Below are 21,270 nucleotides of genomic sequence, written 5' to 3' on the forward strand. Positions count from 1 at the left end.
GAAGGAGGCGTACTTCCATTTTTATGACCAAGACCAGCTGAACTAGCTGAAGAGCGGTGTTGGGGCCCTGCTGGCTCCTGCCTCTTGTGAGCCAGCCAACGGCTCACAAACTTACTCGTGGAGTGAGTGAGTGAGTGAGTGAGTGAGTGAAGAGAGAGGACCCAGCCACTGGGGTGGGGTGCCAATCTCCCGCGTATCTAATGCTAGCAGCTAGCAGAAAACTCCCACCAGCTGGGGTAGTCCATGAGGGACATTGCTCCTCGTGCTTGAAGAAGATTCGTCCTCCGTCGTTCGTTCCTCGTTCGTTCGTTCGTTCCTTCCCTCTTCCCTCGACGATGATCTGAGGAACGAACGAGAACGAACGAACGAACGAACTCGGAACTGCGATTCACCCACCACCAGCATAGTCAGTCACTTTGCTGCCAGTTGGTGTCCGTCCCCGACGTTCTCGTTATTTGGCCTCTAAGCAGAGCAACTAGCTAAATCCATCCTGGCTATGCTGAAATCAGTCAGTCTTCAGGATCCCTGAACGCGGTGCGGTGTGCAGTTTTTTTCAATCCGAGGATAACGAGTGAAGTGAGACCGACCACATTGCAACCACAACTCGACAAATATTATCAGCTCTGATTGAGCGAGCTCGTGGCATAAGTGAGTGCAGTGATTATATTGCATCAGAAATACTACGACAAGTGGGTGAAGTGTCGTGCTTGTTTTCCGTTTGGATAAATAAAAAAAAAATATTCTACAAATCTCCTCCTTAGTGCTCCGAAGAAGGAACAATCCTAGAGAGAAGAGGAAGACCGAATAACGAGGAGTCTACCAAGCTCATGTGAAACACAGTTTCTCCCGCGTAGAGTTTCTCTCCCCCCTTCAGTTCTGCTCAGTGTGTACAATCAAGGGCAGCCGAAGTGAGGAGACTCTACTCAGCTAGTGTTGTTGTACTTGAGCTGAAGTAACTGAAATGTCAAATTACCCCAAAGGATCCAACGCGGTCACTAGTGTTCCATCAACAGTGCATTTTCAAACCAATGTCCTTCCCTCTTCGATTCCATCGCTCGGTCCTCAACCTATGAATACCATGCAGCAACCAGGACAGCAACAACAGCAACAGCAGCAGCAACAACAGCAGCCCGGTGCCATGTCACATGGCATGGGTGGAGCCCCTGGGCAACCCCAACAAATCATGTCCACTGGTCAGGCTATGACGCAGGTGGGTCAGCCTATGCAACCCGGTCAGTATCAGATCGTTCAACAACCCTATGGAGCTCCCAATGGCAGTGGTTCCTTCACGCTTCAACCCTTTGCCACCTACAACCAGCAAGGGCAGCTGGTTTTGCAACAAGGTGGGTTTGCCTTGCAAGCTGGGATGCAGATGGCTCAACAACCGGGGCAACAGCAAATCATCCTGACCAACATGGCTCAAAAGCCTGGCCAGGGGCACCAGATGATAGCTGCCTCTCCTATGCAACAAAATGCCACAAGCAAGGCCATGACTGCGGGCAGCCAAGCTTATACCATCACCAGTGGTGGGTTGGTATCGGCCTCTGGAGCCTCCGGGCCTCAAACCTATATGATTGCTAATCAAATGGCGCTAGCTGGACACCAGTCAAGCGCCCCCACTTCTGTTTCATCCGTTTCTTCTCAAATGAAGCCAGGCGATCACAAGGGTCTCAATGCCATCTCTGGCGCGCAATTGCCTCAGCACCCTAATTTGCCCCATCCCCAAGGCAATGGGCCCTCGCAGCCCTTGGTGTTGCCCCCTGGGATGGCCTACATGAATCAACCCCAGGGACAGGCCATCTTTCAGAATGGACAATTCATTTTTCGATCTCCTGCCACTCAAGATCACGCAAGTGGACAAACGCTCATGTTCTCCCCTTCCGCTCAGCCCATGGGTCAGCCGATGTCCGGGGGCCCACAGCAACTAGCCACCAGTATGGCTCCAAGTATGTCACTCATGCCCATGTCTACCCCTATTCGACCCCCTGTAAGTTTACCTCAACAGCCTCCTCCTGGCAAGACTCCCATTTCCCGAAGCCTGGCTCCGTTATTGCCCACTGGTTCCAACACCAGCCGACCCGGACTTCTAAGCACCTCTAGCAATCTACCAGGCTTTGCTCCCCAAAGTAGTCCCAAAAGCAAGACTAAGATGTCGCCCAAGGGTCCCCTAGGCCGCCCTAGCGGTCCATCCAAGTCTTCTTTGAATACCTTCAAGGCCCCTCCATCAACGACCATGTCTCCACCTCGATTGCCCTGCTCGCCCGTTCCCAACACCTCCAGACAAAGTGGTCCCCCAGTTCTCCAAACGTCTCAGGGCCTCCCTGTGACACCAGCCACCAACTCCAGCTTTTACAGCCAGCCACCCAAACTTCAGCCCATGTTGCCCACCCCCACAACCTTGGCTTCGGGAATGGAGAGTGGTGCCAAGACAAGCTCCACGACAAATCTGGCCTCTAATTTGGGATCCCCGAAAGACGACGCCAAGTCGAAGACTGAACAAACCTTAAGCAATCAGGAGGACTCCAAGGCTCTGGAATCTGACTCGGCTACTCCCAAGGCCATTGTGAAGCCGAATATTCTCTCTCATCACATTGATGGTCATCACATCCTGGAATCGTCTGAACCATTTCCCGTTGACAAAGAGGATAAAGGTAAGCAGGTTATGCCAAATGTTTGTGTATCTTGTCCCATCCCACTCGTGTTAATAGGTTCAAACGAGAAACTCCCTCCTACTGTCATCGAATCGCTCACCTGGCTCGTGATTCTTTTCAACGAGCATGATTGCCACCCTTCTTCTTCCTCGTTTTTTTTACATTTAGTAGTACTGTTTATCCAGCCAGCTTTAAGCTTTTTCAACAACATCAAGCCGTCATGAACTTTGCTGACCTTTTTTTAAGGAATTGTGCTATGACCCCCCAATCCTCCGTTTTCTCGAGACTAGCAATTCTCTTTCCACTTGAAGCGAGTGAATAACGAACGAGCAAACGAACGAAAGAACGAACGATAGAACGGACGATGTGCATCGCATTTCCGAGACTTTACTTCTCTCTCCTCCTCCTCCTTCTGTTATGTACGTATGTAGTGTGTAAGTACTGTGTAGTATGTACATCAGGGCAGCCAAACAAGCGTACGAGGCAAGTCAATAGCTGCCTGTCAGTCAGTCAGTCTGTCTGTCAGGCAGGTTTGTCGGTCGGCTTTGGAAACTGCTACTACTACTGTTTGTATGGCTCCGGAGAACAGTCGAATGTGTGTATGATGTACATAGTAGGAGCGATGGAAGCAATACTTGGCGTAGTCGTGGTGTCGTATGCATTCTGTATTGAATTAAGAAGAGCCTATAGGAAGTAAGCTACCTAAGCGAGCTTTGATGCCGCGTGATGAAAGAAAAAGCTCAATTCAGTGGGCAATGAAAGAACCCAATCCGGAGTAATAATATTGTAGTCGTGACCAACTTTGATTTGAGATTTCTGTCCTCTCATTGAGCCTCCAAGTCTCGGGGCAAAAGACAAAAGATCATCGGAGAACAAGGCAATGAAGTAGGCGTAAAACCGCGGAAAACATGTTACTTGGGTGGGTAGATAGAAATCATCTTGCGGCAAACCGCGATAATCTCCTCCACGCTTGTTTGTAGTCTCTGTTGACAAGTGCAGCGAAAAACAGACATTCATCATCTTACAACTGAGTTCGGTCAGCCACTTGCTTAGCCACTCAGGGAAATTGGAATTCATAATTTGACCACTGCTGCTGCTGGATTGGTGTTGGTCAGTTGTGTTCCAAGTGCACTTCTTTGCATGCAGGTAATGAGAGCACGTATATTTGCATCTCTCCTCGTGTCTTCCTCTCACCGGTCTGTACCGATCAATGTCGTCTCATCCTGCTCGAGTTCGACTCGCTCTCAGTGCATAGACAAGGAAGCAATGCAATAACAGAGTTTCAAAGTTTCCAGCGAGCCATCCTCTGTCGTCAGTTAACCTTGAATGGCTTCGGGGGTGTCCAATGCTCTCATTCAGATTTGTGTTGATCTCAGAATAAAGGACCAATAGGACCAAACAACTCAAAAAAGTCCATAATTAGGGCTCATGAGTGAGACTTTGGCATCATTGCCACACCCTTTTCAACCGTGTTCCTCTTCAGACACTTCTCTTCTCCCCACCGCAATCAGAAGGAGTAGTGGATTGGAAAAGTGAGAAAACTTTCAAAGCGAGCATGAGGAACAGCGCATGACCATTATTTTTGTTCCTACTACGTACCCAGCAGCAGTAACTGTATGTAATTGGTACACTTCACTTTTGGTATCTAGTGCTCACTGACTTTTCTAATGAACTTGTCTCTCATTGAGAGTCTTCTACCATCGTGGAAAAGTGGAGCAGATAGTTTCTTGTTCGTGTTGGATAATCTCATTATTTAAAAGTCGGGAGCACCCTGGAGTTACTACCTGGCCCAAAAAATCAATACCCTTCCACATGAGGTTGGTATGGTGTACACTATGTACAGGATATGTGGTGCACACAACCCCGATTTCTCCAGGGTAAAAGCATTGCGACATGGTGTGCCAAAATTTAGGAACCCACTCCCCACTACTGGTATATTGGTACGATTCCACAGCAGGCACCGCAACTATTGATGGAATCTGGTGGAACGTTGGCACTGACACCCTTGCGTAAAGGAAGCTTGGAAATAATGAGATTTTCACAGACTTCTTCCTATCTCCTTGATTTTCGAGGGGAGTGGTTGATGGTTGTGGGGGTTGGCCATCGCATAATAATACGTGTAGTCGGTTGGCTGGTAGCCAGGGCTGTGGTTTGTGGGAGAATGGGTGACATCTGATCATGGACTTGTCTGTCGACAAGGGTTAGGTCTGGATTTCCATTCCCCTTTTAGGATGGGGAAGAAGATGGATATATAGAGAGAGAAGATGCTCCTTCTTTTTGGTCGTTTTCTTTCCTCTTTTCGCTACTACTACTTTCCTACTTCTCATCGAAAGTCTCTTTGAGGGTGCTGTGTTTTCGGGTGGGTTGTTGCTTTTGTTATTGTTTTCCCCTTCTTTTTCTTCATCATCATCCCCATGCTTATGCCTAAATTCTTCAAGCTGTGAGCTAAGAGCAAATGGTTTCCGTTTTTGGTTTGCCTAATTAAAACCCACCATGGATAATTTGTCCTCTCGTGTGAAACATTTAGTCACCGAGGCGACTCTTGTTCTTTTTTTTTCGTTCAACCCCTTGTTTAGCCTTTAATTTATCGTTGCTCCCTCCTCCATAACTGCCTGCTTACGTACTTACCTCCTCACTCACTCAAGATGAATTGCCAGAAAGAGTTGAGAAAATAGGAGGATTTTGAGAACGGACAAAAGAATCCATAGCCTGTTTTTATTTGGAAGCATAGAATCAAACTTTATTTTGAAAGATCATCCTAAAGAGCTCTCTTTTTAGCTGGTATGTGTTCCCCTCTCAATGTTTGTGTATATGGTTTGTCAACGTTGGGTTGAGAAGACCAACGAGGCGGTAATTCCTCATGAGAGGGTTCCGTCAAGGCCAGAATTTATTGCATTTTTTCTCGACGCCGAACAATCCTTTCTTCTAATCTCGCTCTCTCCCTCGATATTTTTTTCTCTCTTCTTCTTAGAGTCTGCTTTTTCTCGTCTGGGCTTGCCGATTCATCCATCTTATTTCTTGTGCCAAGCTAAAATGTTGCGTCATGACCAAAATTCCCAGTTGTCATACAACAACATAATTTCAAGTGATTGTTTATTTTAGTTGTTATTTGCACATTGCGAGCATATCGTACGTACTGATAGAAAACAGCTTCAAGGAAAGAAGGGGGGCGCTTCGACTTGCGCCCGTATCATCATTATTTGTGTTGATGAATGGATGTGAATGTTTCGCTCTGAATATGGAATTATCATCATTATGACCCCCTCCAAAGCTCCTGGATCCTCCATCTCCTCGGTAGTTGGGTCGTGTACGATTATTGTACATGAACATCGTTGCACATCATTCTTTGAATGTATTCAAATGAGATAGGGTGGAGAAGGTTGGGGCAGAGATAGCCACAACAACGACAACGCCAATAATAAGGATGTGCGATCACCTTTTGCTTTTGATGTCAAATGATAGTGAGTTTCCAGTTTTTACCCAGGTGGCGGATAGTAAGTCATTCACTTTACCATCACAACTTCTTCCGAACCGCTCGAAAGACACTCAATGTACCCAATCAGAATGAGAAGTGCTCTTCCTTCATTCGCAGAACAAGCGAGTTCGCCCTTCTTCGAAAGTCGAAAATTGGGATTTGAAGTGTGAAAAGTAAATCAGTTTGAGTGACTTTTGCGTTGTAACTTGGCCGTCACAAAAAGGAAAAGGAGAAGTCGACTTTCCGACCTAAAGGAGAGGGGGGGGAAGAAAATAGCATAGAAGAGAGGCAACAGCAATGGAAAACTTTTCTGTTCATTTGCGAAATGACTAGCGCTCCATCTGCGAAGCGCTACAAGACATGAAATTCCGGAATTGAGTGGCAACTCGGAGCGAGTTCCAAAATAGGAACCAAGATTCCCATTTCTTCAGATGAGAAGAGCGAATGGAAGAGGAATTGTCTTTTTTCCTTTCCCTTTCCGTACTGACGTGATTCCCCTTTTGTTCCCTCAAGATATTCCTCAAGCCCTCCTAGATGGTAAGAGACAGAGGGACACAGAAGAAGAGAGAAAGACCCCGAGCAAGAGCAAGACGGAAAAGAGCAAAGGAAAGGAAGAAAGAATGAAGGAACGAAAGAAAGAGGAGGGAGGGGGTAATCTCCCCCCTAGTTCAGCCTACTGGGGTGCTGTAGATATGCCATAGAGAAAACGAGAGAGAGGGAGAGAAGCCACCGTGGTTGGAGGAGCACGACTGCTGGCAAGAGCGTCGTCCAAAGTTCAACTTTTGATTTCTCCCCGACAGCATGAAGAAGGAGTAGAAGACCAACCATATTGTGAGGTGGCACAAACTTCGAGTAGACATTTGCCATTTGGAGATTGCACGATGACGACAGCCAATCTACATTTCACGAACAAGACAAAAGCGTATTTCTTAATGTTCGCTCTTTTGATCCTACCAGCTAAAAGGAGACATGTATACAATATTCTTGGAGAAGCTTTATTCCTGTGAAGGAATTCTCAATCAATTTCAACCCAACCGATCATCCAAGACTCGGTGATGATCATCCGCTTCATCTTGAGAAGAGACTTGATTCCTTAATGGTTGGTGGCCCATCACTTTGATAAGGCCACCATAATTTGAGCCATGAATCAGGTCAAGAGAGAGAAGGTGCCTACGATCCAGCTACCAACACCAAATTCAGTGCCCATTCCAAGTAATGATACGATTTTGTGATTCGTATTCGTGCGTGTAGGTCGTTCAGATACATGAACGATGCTCTTACCAATATAAGGAGGAGGGAGAAAAGGAGAAAAAGTAGTGGCATGAGGAAAAGAATGAGCCTGGCCTGGTCTAGCCTCCTGACCATCAGGCATGAATTTAGGAAGACATTCCTTAATTACAAATTTGCTGACTCTCCCAAGTGCTCGCCTCCTCCTCCATGTTGTATTAACCTGCTACAGGTTCTGTTCATATTCATCGTGATGTTGGTGGTTATTTCTTGGAGGTATGAGCTTCCTTCTCTCTGGAAAAGGGTCGCCTCCTCTTTCTTCTACTCTTCCTTTTTTCCCCGATACTCTCGTTTTTTTCTTCGATCGTTCGCCTCATATTCACCTCTTACTCGACGTACAAACTCTACCAAGTTCATCTTCATGGATAATTTCAAAGGCTTTGCATGGCCGGTTGTGAAAGTTCAAGTCATCTTGGACGGGCTAGGTGCTGTTGGGGTATTGGTGAAGTAATTTGCTTCTAAATGATGGCTGCCCATCTTGAAAAATGTCCCCTTGTCAAGAAAATACACAAGGCTGGAATGGAAAGGGTCACATCTATTGCAAACAAAAGCATGTTTGTTTTGGCATGTTCTCGAAACCAGCGCAAGCCCCGTATCCATTGACCATGCCAGTGCCCTCTGTTCCTTTGAGCTAATGAATGCAACCGTCGAGAGGAGGCCAAGAGGCATTGAGACTGGCTGCTGCTATTGCGCTGATTCGTCTTCCTGAATCGGAGAAGCGGCAGTCGGTTATGTGCGGCGCGGATTCCGGCTTTGAGTCCAACCTTTCAGGTGATCACATTTCAAAGCGAGTGTAATTAAAGAGCGAAGAGGAAATTACACCCGGAATGAGATCGTCCAGGCTTAATCCTCTTCATTCGTTTCCTTGGCGTTCTAACGCACTGGATAGCATTGAATTGTGACTGGGGATTAGAAGGTGATTTAGAACGAAAAACGACGAGAAATGTCTTACGGAAGCAATTTCCATTCATCATCAACAACAATGTGAAACGAGCCCCTGCTTACCTCTTAAGTACAGGTGCTTAGCATGTACTATGTACACCATGCATAGTGTAAGAACCGTAGCAGGTAGGGAAGAAGTCCAGGTCCCCGTCATCGTCATCGTGGTCGTCTCTGTATTACTTGTCGTCGTGGTCATGAGCTCCTAATAGTCAGACTACATGCAACCGGGTAGACCTTTGGTACCACGATTGCTGTTGAGATATGTAGGATGTGCTCAAGCACTCGGGCCTGCAGGTTTATGGCTCCTCCTGACTTCGGAAGAAAACCTTAGCCTCCCCCGTCTGATTGCTATTGATTGTATTTCAAGTGGACGATTTTCTTCTCATAGATCGGTCCAACAATTTTGATTGACGAGCCATCGAATTTGAAAAATCGTGCAAGCTTATTTTTTTGCTTATGTTACAACTATCTTACAGTATCTTACTTCTATGAAAATTGATTCGTTGTTGCCTTTTCACCATTCTAAATTCATCCTAGTCGTATTTAGATGTCACGTGAAACAAGTTTTTGTCGCTTGTGATGCTCGTCCAACTGCTCACCCAGCTGTGCAGTCCGGAATTCCGAGTCAAGAATTTTATCTTTCCTTCTCATTGGAGATAAGAGCTTATGAATCCGCTCATTCTGTCCCCCCCTCCCCTCTCTTCCAACGACATGACGTGGAAATGCTTTGATCTTGTTCGAAAGTGTTCAATGGACTTGGAATTGAAATGTATGAAGACCAAGCCAGATCTTACCCACGTAGCCAGGCACCACCATTGTTCTGTCACCTTTCTTGTGGGGCCTCTCTGCCTCTTTGCATTTGGCCTGCTAGCGCTTGATGTGTGATCGTCGTCGTACCTGTTGTTGTGGTCGGTTTCATCGTACCATCAGTCTCGGCCATCAGCTTACTTCTTGTACCGTGTGTCTTTTTCACTCTGAGTGTGGATCTATTGTTCTGTCACCTTTCTTGTGGGGCCTCTCTGCCTCTTTGCATTTGGCCTGCTAGCGCTTGATGTGTGATCGTCGTCGTACCTGTTGTTGTGGTCGGTTTCATCGTACCATCAGTCTCGGCCATCAGCTTACTTCTTGTACCGTGTGTCTTTTTCACTCTGAGTTTGGACCTTGGTGCCTGAACAAAAGATCCACATGAAGCAAACTCTCCAACCTCCGTCCATCAAGATAGCCAAAACAAGGGTTGGGCCCCAAAAGCTTTGAATAGCTCGTATCATGCAAGCCGACTGTTTTCTACATCCCAGGATGATCTCTTCCACTATTCGACGGTGCAAGTTCTGGCTACGTTGGGTCGGGTCTGGGAGTGAAAGAGTAGTTTCCTCGATGCAAATAGATAAAGCAACACAACCAACGTCCACGACTCTGTCTTCCATCCAGGAGAGTGATTTCACGCCCGAGTTTCAACTTGAAAAGGGGCCTAGCTCCTTTAAATGTTAGGACGACAAATGCATTGTTGGTTTTTCTTTTCTTGTTCACGAATACACACACACACACAGACTTGTGGTAAATCACGAACTCAAAGGAAATAATGTACAACACATAGAGGTCGGTTTTGGCTTTAAAGGCTCATAAATCCAACTCGGGGCAGAAAGATACGGTAGATACCGTAGAGAAAAGGACTAGCACATTGTTACTGGAACGCAATCTTGGGAAAATTGTCTTTTCTCCTTTTCATCCAAGGGGTGATTCTTTCCTCCTTTGATATGACAAATTGCCGCTCATCAAAAATGTTCCTCTTGTTTGCTTTTTTGTCCGAGTGTGTGAGAGAAACAATGCTCGCCAATCAACACCTTCAATTCCACACTCACTCGCCACATTCACTATAAGGGAGGGGGGATGGATAGAAGCAATGGTTATTCCAGCGGTTGGAACCAATCCAAAGAAATGAATGATTATGACCTGTTGACTTAATTCCAAAGTGGTCTCCACGAGTTTCGTGTATGTCGAATGGGTGATTGTTATCGTGTTATTGTTACGTGTCTCTTTGTACATCCCATCCAACCTACCAATCCTTTTGCTCCTTACATTACTGGGTTTAGGTGATCACTTCTTTGCCCATCAAAGGGAAGCTAGAAAGTGGGTAGATACAAAACTTTGGGGGGCAATCAGTCTCAAAACGAATTTTGATGTCCGTCCAACTACCAACGAAGCAAGGAAGGGAGCTATTATTATTATTATTATTGTTATTTTCATAATCATCGTTAAACGTGCGATCTATCTCCCTTGCAGGTATGTGACTCACAATGCATATTGAAATGCCAGTAGTTGATAGAAGCCCACTTGGAAACATGAAAGAAATGGCATGTCTGCCTCATTTTGGGATAAATAGTTGGCTGCTTGGCCCTTGGGGACGACTCCATTCCCTGGAGAGGAAAGTGGGCTCAATGGACGTGACCCTTTCCGTCGCATATTTCTTTAGCGGTGGAAAAAGATGAGGGAGAAAGTCTGGAAAACTCAACTCCATACGGTGAAACTTTTGGAGAGTTGCCTTTGTTGGCCACCTGGGTGGCGGGTGGATGAAGTGTTCTGTGGGCTCAAAAGTTGGTTACTGGCCCTGTATGGAAGCCATCATTTGCTGTCGTAACTGAAGCCGACAGGAGAATCGGAAGGAGAGAGAGGGAGGGCTCTTGACGTAATCCGCTCAATATGTCTTTGGCTCAAAGTTGTCTGGCGATATGATTAGACGAAGTCTTATTGAATCCAAATTCTCCCGGAGGGACTGTTCTGTTCACTATCAGGACCGCCAACTCGTCGAACTAAACCATCATTGACAGCAACGGTAGCAACAGTAGCAACAATGAACCAGCCCACTGGTGTTTAAACTATGCTAGTACACCCGGCGAAAAATTTCCGTTTGTAAGTCGTATAGCAATCGGAGCATCGGAGATCGATTTTGCTGGGAATTCAAAACCCTAGAGATTTCATATTTCATGATGTAGAAGAGCCAAAAGAAAGATCAGAGGGGGTGCTTGCCGAAGTCTGCATGCCCGCTGGGCATTCCCGGCGCTAAAATATACAATGAATTCCTCCAGGTCACTGGCAGGCAAGTACTGGCTGGCTTCGACTGGCATAACATGATGAATTCAATTCGACTTCAGAAATTGAAACCAACTGTATGCCTAGAACTCGATGAACTCGCATATTATGTTTGAGTACACAGCAAACAGAGGCACTCACAGCCTACACAAGTGTTATGGATCGTTCCTTGGCCAAAGATAACGCATAATACTGATATTGAATACGAGCTAGTTTCACTCGTCCCCAACGACCAACGAAAGACAGCTACGTTTCTAGTATATTTAGTACCACCCGTCGACTATTTCGGCGAAACTGCCGTCTTTGTCCATGTGTAATGGTCTCCCTCCTCATTCTCCTTGAGCGCCAGAAATGGTTCCCTGACGCACCATGAGTGAGTGAGTGATTGAGTGTGTCACTTCATTTTATATGCTGCAACGAGCTACCTACACTCAAGGAGGTTTGAATTAGAATTCCAAAAAGTACGGCGACACATTGAATGTGAATGGATGAGATGTTTCCGCTCTAGCCTGAACCGTTTTGAAGAGGAGATGGAGTAGACGCACATCCCGTTTCGTGTAAACTTTACACCCTTCTCAACGATGGCAGCACTAACCTCTGAATGTAGGGAGGGTCGCCCGACGACTAGTCTTCTCTTTTGCTCTTTTGAGTTAAGGTCCTGTGATTGGGCCGTCAGTTTTTTGTTGCCTTACGTATGTACTGTATTGTGCATTTTTTCTGAGAAGCGCGTGCTATTTTGTTTAGTTCGTTAGGCGCATGAATACCTGTCCCGCCTGGGGCCCAAACACGCCCCCATATGCGGTTCTAGTGAGACTGTAATTGTTATCTTACGGGGGCATGTCTCAGCTCATCCGTGTCCAGCTTTTTGTAGAGATGGAAGAGATTCGTCTTGTCCCCGGGTTGAAAAGAGCTAACCAACGATGGATGATGAGATATTCGAAACACATGGGATGAGGCACCAGCGGCGATTGGTTTTGGTGGCTTTTTTTGGCGAGCAAAAACTAATTCAAACCTGATTGGTGGGTCCGGTCATAAAAACAGCCCCTCGACGTGTTGAGTGTGCACACTTGATCACAGATTTAGAATCTGGTCGTATTTCACGCACAACCTCGAAGTGGTGGAAATCAAGCGCAGATGTGCTTTGGGGAAGTGGGTTTGCGGTTGGTTCAAGAACGAACCTTTTAGTACTCGTACGTACGTACTTGGACATACAGACATAATTTTCCCGTTCATGGCTGTTGTCGCCGCCGTGCACATTTCGAAGCAAAGCAATACTGTGTTGTTCAGAAATGTCTTATCAATCTTGACCAAGAAGTGGTAAAAAAGGCTGTAGCATGTAATACTTGAACAAGTGAGTGTAGTGCGGCTCTCCACTGCTACACTTACAGAGCACAGCCGTACGTCGTACGACGTACGTACAATGCAAGGAGTCCAGTGCTTTAGCCAAGCACCATGACGAAGCCGATTCGCTTGGAGAACAATGGACCGATGGGAACGAACGGCAACAATGCCTTGGCTCAGCGATCTGGCCTTAAAAGAGTGACAACACAATAATGAGGTACCTAGGAGAACTTGGTTTCACCCATCCTTTCCTTGACGGTGCCGGTACCGGTGCTCGGGATTGGAAGTCCTCGGTTGTTGGTGTGTATTTTTTGTGTCTCGGTCGGTAGCTGGCAGGTTGTGTTGTTGGCGCTTTAGCTTGCCACAAGGGATGAACGAAATCCATCCAAATTTAATCAGAGCCACAGTGAATGCCATTGATCTGGAACTAGACCCGTTTAGGGAGCCAGCCAGAGAGTAGTCAAAGACACGGAGAGAAGAAGGAACCAACGAACGGACGGACGGAAAGCCATCTGCTACCACTTGAATGACTTTTCCACAACAGGAACTCGATTCAGATTGCCCTTTTCAGAGCGATCCAGAGATCAGGTTGGCGTTGTCTTGTTTTATTTAATCCGTCTTTACTCTTAAATACTACCTCCGTTCATTTCCTTCACACACACACACAAGATACCAAGCTCGTTAGTAAAAGTATCCAAGGAACAAAAGCTCCCAAATATACGCATAAAAACTTCCCCCTTCGTCCCCGATGTAGAGTTTTTCCCTCTTGGACTGACATCGTGCTAGAGGCTTGGCCAAGCCTAAAAGCCAAGCTACTGTGCATACAGTATACTGTATGTACGCACGGACTTGAGGGAAGCACTGCTTTGTCAACGGCTTAAGTTCACAGTCTGTGCGTGTTATTCCTGAGCCATTCTGGCGCTTACCCTGCTCAGATCCTCCTCGTTCCCCCACGCACGAACTTGTCTGTTCCACTCGGTCTTTCCCGGTCGCAGTTTCTCGCTTCCCTTAAGAGAATAATGTCACAAAAGAGAGAAGAGAAAGCGCTCTAGGGCGGTTCAGCCACAAGTAGGGCTTAGTGCATGAAAGTCGTTCGGGAAATCCTCCAACTCCTCTGGCTCCTCGTCATTCTCGTTGGCGTTGCTGGGGTGACTGAAACATCGTTGGGAAAGCCAAATGAGTCTTGTAAGACGTTATTATGTTTATTATGGGCAATAACGTTTATGTTGTAATCATTACACTTGTCGCTATTCTCTCCTTCCTTTCTCCTTCCTTCGGTTGTATGTTAGGGAGAAAGATAGCTGGGAATGTTCCTGAAAATATGGAACTCATTTGAGTGTGAAGATTAGCTCATTACCTTTCAAATTCTCGTCCTGACGAGTAGCAGTGCACCAACGGGGCGAGAGGAAAGAGTCATCGATGACCGCAATTAAGGGGACTGCAGGAAGTTTGAGTACGATAATGGGTGGGACCTCTTGAAGTTTGAAAGTTCGTATTGAAGTCATTTATCATCAAGGCTCACTTGCGGTAGTGGGTAAACTGTCCGGGAAGAATGCACTCCTGTACCCCTGCACCCAGACCTAAACCTAGACCTATGATCGATCGTTTGACGGGTTGACCATTGGTTGGAGAGAGATCCGTGTTGGCTCAGAAGGACCGTTGTACAAATGAACACGTCAATCCTGGTGCCAGTAGCGTTAACCCGCCCGAACATTAGAAGATCAGCCTCGAAAAGTGACAAGTCAATTTTGGGATCCATGAGAAATTGGGGACAAAGATCAATTTTATGAGGTTTATGTCACGACAGACCCGATAACAAGCCAATTTCATGGAAAGTGACGCATGTCTCGAAACTTGGGCGGACCAGAGGTGTCAATATGTTTTTTGGGGTCGAGTGTGTGCGATTTTACAAATCTTCGGCCCCGAAGTGAGCGACCGCCCTCCTGACAACTTTAAAAAAAGTATCTCGAAAGGGAAGGCAAATGATCGTGCAAACTCTGAACAGCTTGCACGCCACACGGGGACGTTATAGATTGGGTCATAAAATATTAATTCCAAATCGCTGTTACTGGCAGCCCATAGCACAGAGCCTTTTTGAATGGAATAATCCAAATGTGGCAAGGTGATCAGAATGATGTAAGGAATCCTTGACGACACTTGTTGATCATCGTTGCTAAATGTCTGTCTAGAGGTGGCAGGCATTGAGCTCTTGAATAAGGCCAGCTATGTTTTTCAGATGTTGTTGTGTCGTCTCTATTGAGGATCTAAAATGTTCATGGAAAGGAGGAAACTTAAAAGAACCTCTTGATGATTGCGGCTCATTCACCCTTACCCTAATAGTAAGCCATCGGCAGAGATCCGCTTCTCGATCTCAGGTTAGGTTCAATTGATCTCCAGCTTTGTATCGTAGCATTAAAACAGAGAGGTAGACTCTCTTTAAAACAACAACAACCATAGAGGGTTGAGTGGTCGATCGGTTGCTTGGTTGGGTTGGTTTGGTAGGTTGGTTCGTGGCTTGATTCGTGCTTGGCTTCTTTGTGTTATCGTGAGGATCGTTAACTCTTTTCCACGTAGCGTTCAATATCAATTTCAACGTTCGCTTCGGATCGAAATCTAGAGAATCTAATCTGAAAATAATGGAACTCCAAGCATAACTCTTGATTCCCTCGACGATCACGATGACCCGCCTTATCTTGCTTGTTCGCCTTCCTGTTCTTGAAGTCGAATTGGTAATTTATGCATTGCTGAGAATTGGAGTGCTGTTGCCTGCCCGTCTGTCTACGTACGTGTCTGCCCGTCTTCTCAACGGTAAGTCGTCGACCTATGGTGGCTGTGCACGGTTATGGGTCATTATCCATTAGGTGGTAGATTTGTGTAGATCAGATCGCTTGGGCTCTCCAAGGAGTTTTGTTTGGGTTGCGCCTGTTTTTACGAGCCATGAATTCAGTTTCCTGGGCCGTAAGCCCTCTTCATATGAAGCAGTATACGTAGACGCTCACCTACTGTAGGTTAGTATTCGAGGAGAGCGAAAGGAAAGACCTGAAGCGAAAATTTCGAAAATGATGCGAATGAAGTCGAGCACATCGCAAAGAGGTGCCCAGCAAGAGTTGGGTTCACATTTTTACAAGCACAGAGACAATTAATCTCTGTCTTGCGTTTCTGTCGGGCGCTCAAGAATTTACGCTTCGTGCATTCCCTTGCTAACCTCAAACAGCCTACCACCCAATCCAACCCTGGCGGAGTACTCGGTATATGATACTTCAAAGCGTTGGAGGTGGGTGAGAGTGGAAGCTCAATAATTCCTGACCCTCTAACTCTCCGCCCATTTCCATCAATACCCATTTCCCAGTAAACTCAGAGTATACTCACTCGCTCCAACGATAACAACGAACGAACGAAGGGAAGAAAGAAAGAAGAACGTCAAACCCATAGTCCAGACTTCTTGGTAAGCGATGGCTCGGAAAGAGGTTTGGGAACGCGGCTGCCAAGATTGATCTGCGAGTGTATTTTTCATCGAGATTCTTTGTTTTCCAACCGGAACGCTGGGCTCCTTAAAATGCATGGAGTCAGCTTCGAATCTTGTCAATGATGTCGCCGTTCTTGGGGTGATGGTTCTCTGTTCTTTGGAAAGAGGATCCCAGTCTTCGTGACAAATGATGGCTCTTTTCATGTCATCCCCGGAATGCCCTGGCTTGGCCCTGACGATCGACGTACATGTGATTCAACCCGAGAACAAAGTGCTTGCTTCAAGCGTCGTCGCTCAGGATTGGCGCTCCATCCATGTCTTCGTGGTGTCACCAATCGGACCATGGGCAATAGTTCTTGATTGGAATCGATCTTGGCACATTCTGATAAGCTGAAGCACATTTCTGTTCCTCCACCAGCATACCTTAGGGCCAAGAGCAAGACATGTATCAAGTAGTTTGTATGTTTGTAGCTTCCCGCATGACATTGACGGTACGACAAAATTAGCGAGATGCCCTCGTTGAACCATCCGTGTATGTAAATGAAAAACAACGAGCTGAAAAGAGTCACCTCTATTTTCGCGTTGTACGTACTATGCTTGCTCTCTTGGGGAGACCGAGAGTGGGAAGAGTGATTTGCTCGTCTTTCTCTCTCTCTCTTTCTTTCCATGAGATATCTCTGTTCTCTGATCTGAGACCAAGCAAACAAGCCGTGACATGTGGACTCTTCGAAAAACATTACACGGTCTCATTTTCTACTTCTGAGTCTCTGCGTCATGACCACCACTACCCCCACCCTAACTATCCAGTCGATCTACAGCATCGGTATCGCCCCTTCAAATCTTGGGGGGAGATCAATGTTCCATGGTTTGTTATCTGGTGGGAAGATCAGTCCATTCGTCAGTGCGGATGTTGTTCCATCAGGCGCGTGTTCCACTGGACACACACGGACACTCAAGGCTCTGCCCTTGGTGGTGGGACATATGGAACAAGGCAAGCTCGTTTCCTTTCAGGTCTTATGGAACGATGTGTGTCCCTCCGTGCCTTGGTCATCCTGTGCTCTGATTTTTTGGTCAATTCTGGTTTATGGATAGAGAGAGAAATAAAGAGCATGAGCGCAACTTACTCTAGGATACAAAAGTAGCCCATGCTCAATGAATCATTGTCATCAAGAAGCATTGGTCAGAGAACATCCGCACCCCAAGCCACTCATCCAAATGTGGTACGTTCCCTCCCTAACTTACTACTTGGGTGTGTATGCAGTATGAGCTTTTTCCCCGCTCTGTACTCCACGAGGTTCCCCAGGGGGGAAGAGAAAATGATAATCTTACATCTATTTCTTCTTCGATTTTCTTTGTGTAGAGGGCCAGAAGGAAATGAAAATGAGTGGCGAATTGGATTTCCACTCGCTGTATACTGTTCCTAGTTCGTACGTACTTCATCGAGTAGCTAGTTCTCCATCCCTCATTCATCCCTCGGGGGTGGAATCCCATTAGGAACACTTGTGGTCCTAATCAGACGTCTTCCCCTGAATCCGTAGTTTGTTGATGGAGGCAGCCCTATTTTTTTAGTTATTTTTCAGCTCCTCCTCAAGAGAGGTTTGCTTCTTTTTCTTCATCTCTCTTCTCCAAGATTCCAACTAATGAATGATCAAAGACAGCCCTAGAAGAACTCGTGGGCTTTTCCCTTATTTTTCAACTCTATTCAAACGCCAACAGACATTGAAGGTGGAGAACATATGGCGTATCTAAGCCAGGAAACTTAACTAAAATAAACATATCTGACTTCCAACACAAATTGGATGCGAGTGACCGGAAATCCCTGGCCTCAATCTTTCAACTTCTTGGTTGAATCACCGTCCAGCAGTTTTGTTAGCTTCATTGTAGCCCTTGAAACTTTGTTCTGGCAAGGTAATCGCCCAAAAGTAGCAATGACAGCTTTACCTTGCTGCTGTAACAAGCAAATGCAAAATTCATTCCTGAGCAAATGGCAATCGAGTACCGCTCTGTGAAAAGGGTAATTCCACTAAGTAGGATCTTGATCCACGGCTCACTCTGGCAATTACGTCACATTGAGTTTAGATATAATCTCTCCAGTTGATCTCTGTCTCTCCACTTTTCTCGTCTTTCCTCTGGATCATTTGCGGTAAAGATCGATTTTTTAGATCTGGCTTGCCCCTGAGGTATGCTTGTAATTACTCCATTCAGGAAGTTAGAGACACTTTCATCTCGCGTTAAAAACGTCAAATTACCAACTCTGCTCTCTCTTCCCTGCTCTTCGTATCCGTGTGGGTGAGAAGCTCAGGGCTTATCACAGTTTGTTTTGAACAGCATTGCTCATTAGCCCGTTGTTGTCTGATAGTAGATTCTGCTCTCGGTTGTTCTAAAACACACAAACTTCCTGTTGACTGGCGACATCGAGTAAGGATTCCTGCAAAATTCTGACCAACGCAGGCAGATGATCTTTGTGGTTAGGGACTTGACGCGACTGACCACTAGAATCTAGTAAAAGCAATGACTGGTGCGATAGAAGTAACACCTTTAAGATCTACCGATGTCGTCGTGGCTTTTAATTCTTCAACCATCTGAAATATCCAATTATGAAGATTTGGCTCTAAAATTGGCCCCTGTCCCGGTTTTGGTGGTCAATTCTGGTTTCAGATCGCATTTAGCATCTTGGATCTCCACCCAGTTGATGGTGGGTTGAGTGGGTTGGCGCTTCTCTTTTTGTGCTCGTGAATGGATGGAAGGGCTTCTTAGAGGAAAAACCATGATGGCTAAAGCTAAGCAAAGCTGAGCAAGGGTCCTCATCGTCCCCCTCCACCGATCCGAAGCGTTTCGAAGCGAAGCGATGAGCCTTTCGGTGAGAGCTAGTTGTATTGGATAAGGTTTATGGATCCAGTCACAGGCGCCCACACTGCGAGCTCGTCAACCCCCAACATGGATGGTCCTCTCATTCTCCATCCAATGTAATGGCCCTGCAGAACCCAGGCAACCAACGAGCGATATAGTCTCAACTTCCTTTTTTTCCTTCTCCGGGTCTTCTAATGCTACTGCTACAACCACCAGTCTAGCTACATCGGTTCGCTTGTTGGTTGGGATTCCTCTCTTTAGACAAGTTCCATCCACCAACTAACTGCCTTTCCTGACGTATAATATTCTTTCTTTTCTCCCCGACTGCTTCGATAACTCGTGCAACAACAACAGCAGCAGCAGCTGTAGTGACAACAACAGCAACAACGACAACCCTGTTCACAACCAACCTCTGCCGTTGCTTGCTTGTATCTTTTCTTGTCATGGAGTTCGAGAGACGTCGTCAATATCGAGGTCGCCGTTGTTATGTCGCCGTCGTCCACCGATGTCTTCTTGCCTGAGGGACCTAGCTCAGCCCTACGCCCATCTGTCCCTGTTTGCTGGCCTGCCTGATTATTATTCTACGGACGGGCACCGTCATCGTCCGCGCAGGAGAAGCAAGCTCGTTGGCGTTTCATCCTTCTTTGGTCCGCCTTCGGGTGGGAGTAGCTGGGATCGACGAGCTCCGACCGTGTTCGACGCTCCTGATTTTCCTTCGGGATTTTCTGCGAGAATATTGTCCATCTGGCCCCCCGCTGCGAGTTGAGGAGACTAGACGTTATTGGGGAGATTCAAAACCCACGCCTCCTTGTGATTGGCTCAAGCCTCGAAGGAGAAAGGACTCCCCCGGACTGGAGGCATCACCGGCATAAGCAAATGTTAGACGAACACCGTGCTACGCTTCTCAATTTTTCAACGTCGGACTCACTCCGGAGGTTAGTTCTCGATGGCGAACTACCAGTACTTCGTTACACGCTGTTCCTGCGCAGTCATCTACACTCATTTCGAGTGGTGAATGGAGGGATGGAGGGGAAGGAAGGAATGAAGAAAGGAAGGGAGGCTTCATGGTCCGCTGACTCGCAGGCGATCTATCACGAGAGGCAGTTTTCAGTGAGGGAGAGAGTGAGGGAGAGAGAGAGAGGGAGAGAGAGAGAGAGAGTGGCTAGCTGCTCAGCATGGCTGGATGGCTGTCAGGATGATGGCAAATGAACGTTTCATGGCCTTAGGCGATTCTCTTGGAAGGCCAGCAAATACCAATTCAGTCAGACATCCGTAGCTGCTCCAGTCGTTCGTTCGCTCGTTCGTTCGTTGGACGGATGGATGATTCGGTGCTCGAGGAGTCATTGCCTCCAAGCTAGAGCGCTGGGAGGATCGCGACCACACGCTCCACCGACAAGAGTTAGGCGAGTCTCCTAACATGACAACCTCGTCGCTCGAAGTCTATCCAACCAGGGCAGTAAGGAAGGGAGGCCATTCAAGTTCGTAAGCGGAGGAACATAGGAGAGAAGGATCGCGAGGGCGAGTGCTTGCGGGATAGTTCAAGTACGTAGACTGACGAACACGCCGCCGCCTTGTGCGGTCTTGGCCTGTTGGCCTCCTTTCCAAGGGAGGCTTCTACCTCCTATACGATCTCTGCGAGACTGGGGATGATGATCATGTGTTCAAAACTTCGTTTAGAGTTGAGGATTTTTTCCTCTCTCTCTTTCTTCTCTCTCTTTCTCTCCCTCTCCATGGCAATGACTGTGAGACCGAGTGCTGAGTGAGAAAAATATCTTCTTGATGTCGACGAACAACTTGAGGAGACTCGAGACTCGAGATTCAAGAGACAACCCAGCTATCGACATGGAAGTCGTTGAGGTGTGTTTTGTCGTATACTTGAGTATCAGAGCATACATGGCCTGTAGTTAGTGTGTTGCATAGAACTTGTTAACGGACTCCTCGCGGATTCAACTGAATCGTCGACGTCGTTGACTTCGTCCCGAGTCTCCCCTGTTTTCCTTCGTTCTTCGTTGGCAGTCTGAGTTGAGACAGAAAGACGGGGAGCAACGTGGAGCGCCTCCATAACAACGGCAACGAGGCAATCATTTTAGCATGAGATGGCTCGGAAACCTCTGTTGTCTGCAGCCTGTATGCATTCTGACCCGTTGTGGCCGCCAAACGAGGAAGATTGA

The 21,270-nt window shown here is 46.8% G+C and overlaps 1 protein-coding gene across 2 annotated transcripts in view; it reads left to right on the forward strand.

Moving 5' to 3' along the window:
- The first annotated feature begins 297 nt into the window (after window positions 1-297).
- LOC131888708 (uncharacterized) overlaps window positions 298-21,270 on the forward strand; it is a 24,897-nt gene continuing 3,924 nt past the window's right edge. Inside the window, exons 1-2 of one of the 2 annotated variants that reach the window (XM_059237629.1) lie at window positions 298-2,651; window positions 6,640-6,939. In XM_059237629.1, coding sequence (XP_059093612.1) covers window positions 962-2,651; window positions 6,640-6,827 — 1,878 coding nt within the window. In that variant the 5' untranslated portion in view covers window positions 298-961 and the 3' untranslated portion in view covers window positions 6,828-6,939. Of the gene's footprint in view, window positions 2,652-6,639; window positions 6,940-21,270 lie in introns of those variants that run through there. The other variant, XM_059237628.1, reaches the window with a different exon arrangement.

Source organism: Tigriopus californicus, chromosome 10, assembly GCF_007210705.1.
Source record: "Tigriopus californicus strain San Diego chromosome 10, Tcal_SD_v2.1, whole genome shotgun sequence".
NCBI classification, from domain to species: domain Eukaryota; kingdom Metazoa; phylum Arthropoda; class Copepoda; order Harpacticoida; family Harpacticidae; genus Tigriopus; species Tigriopus californicus.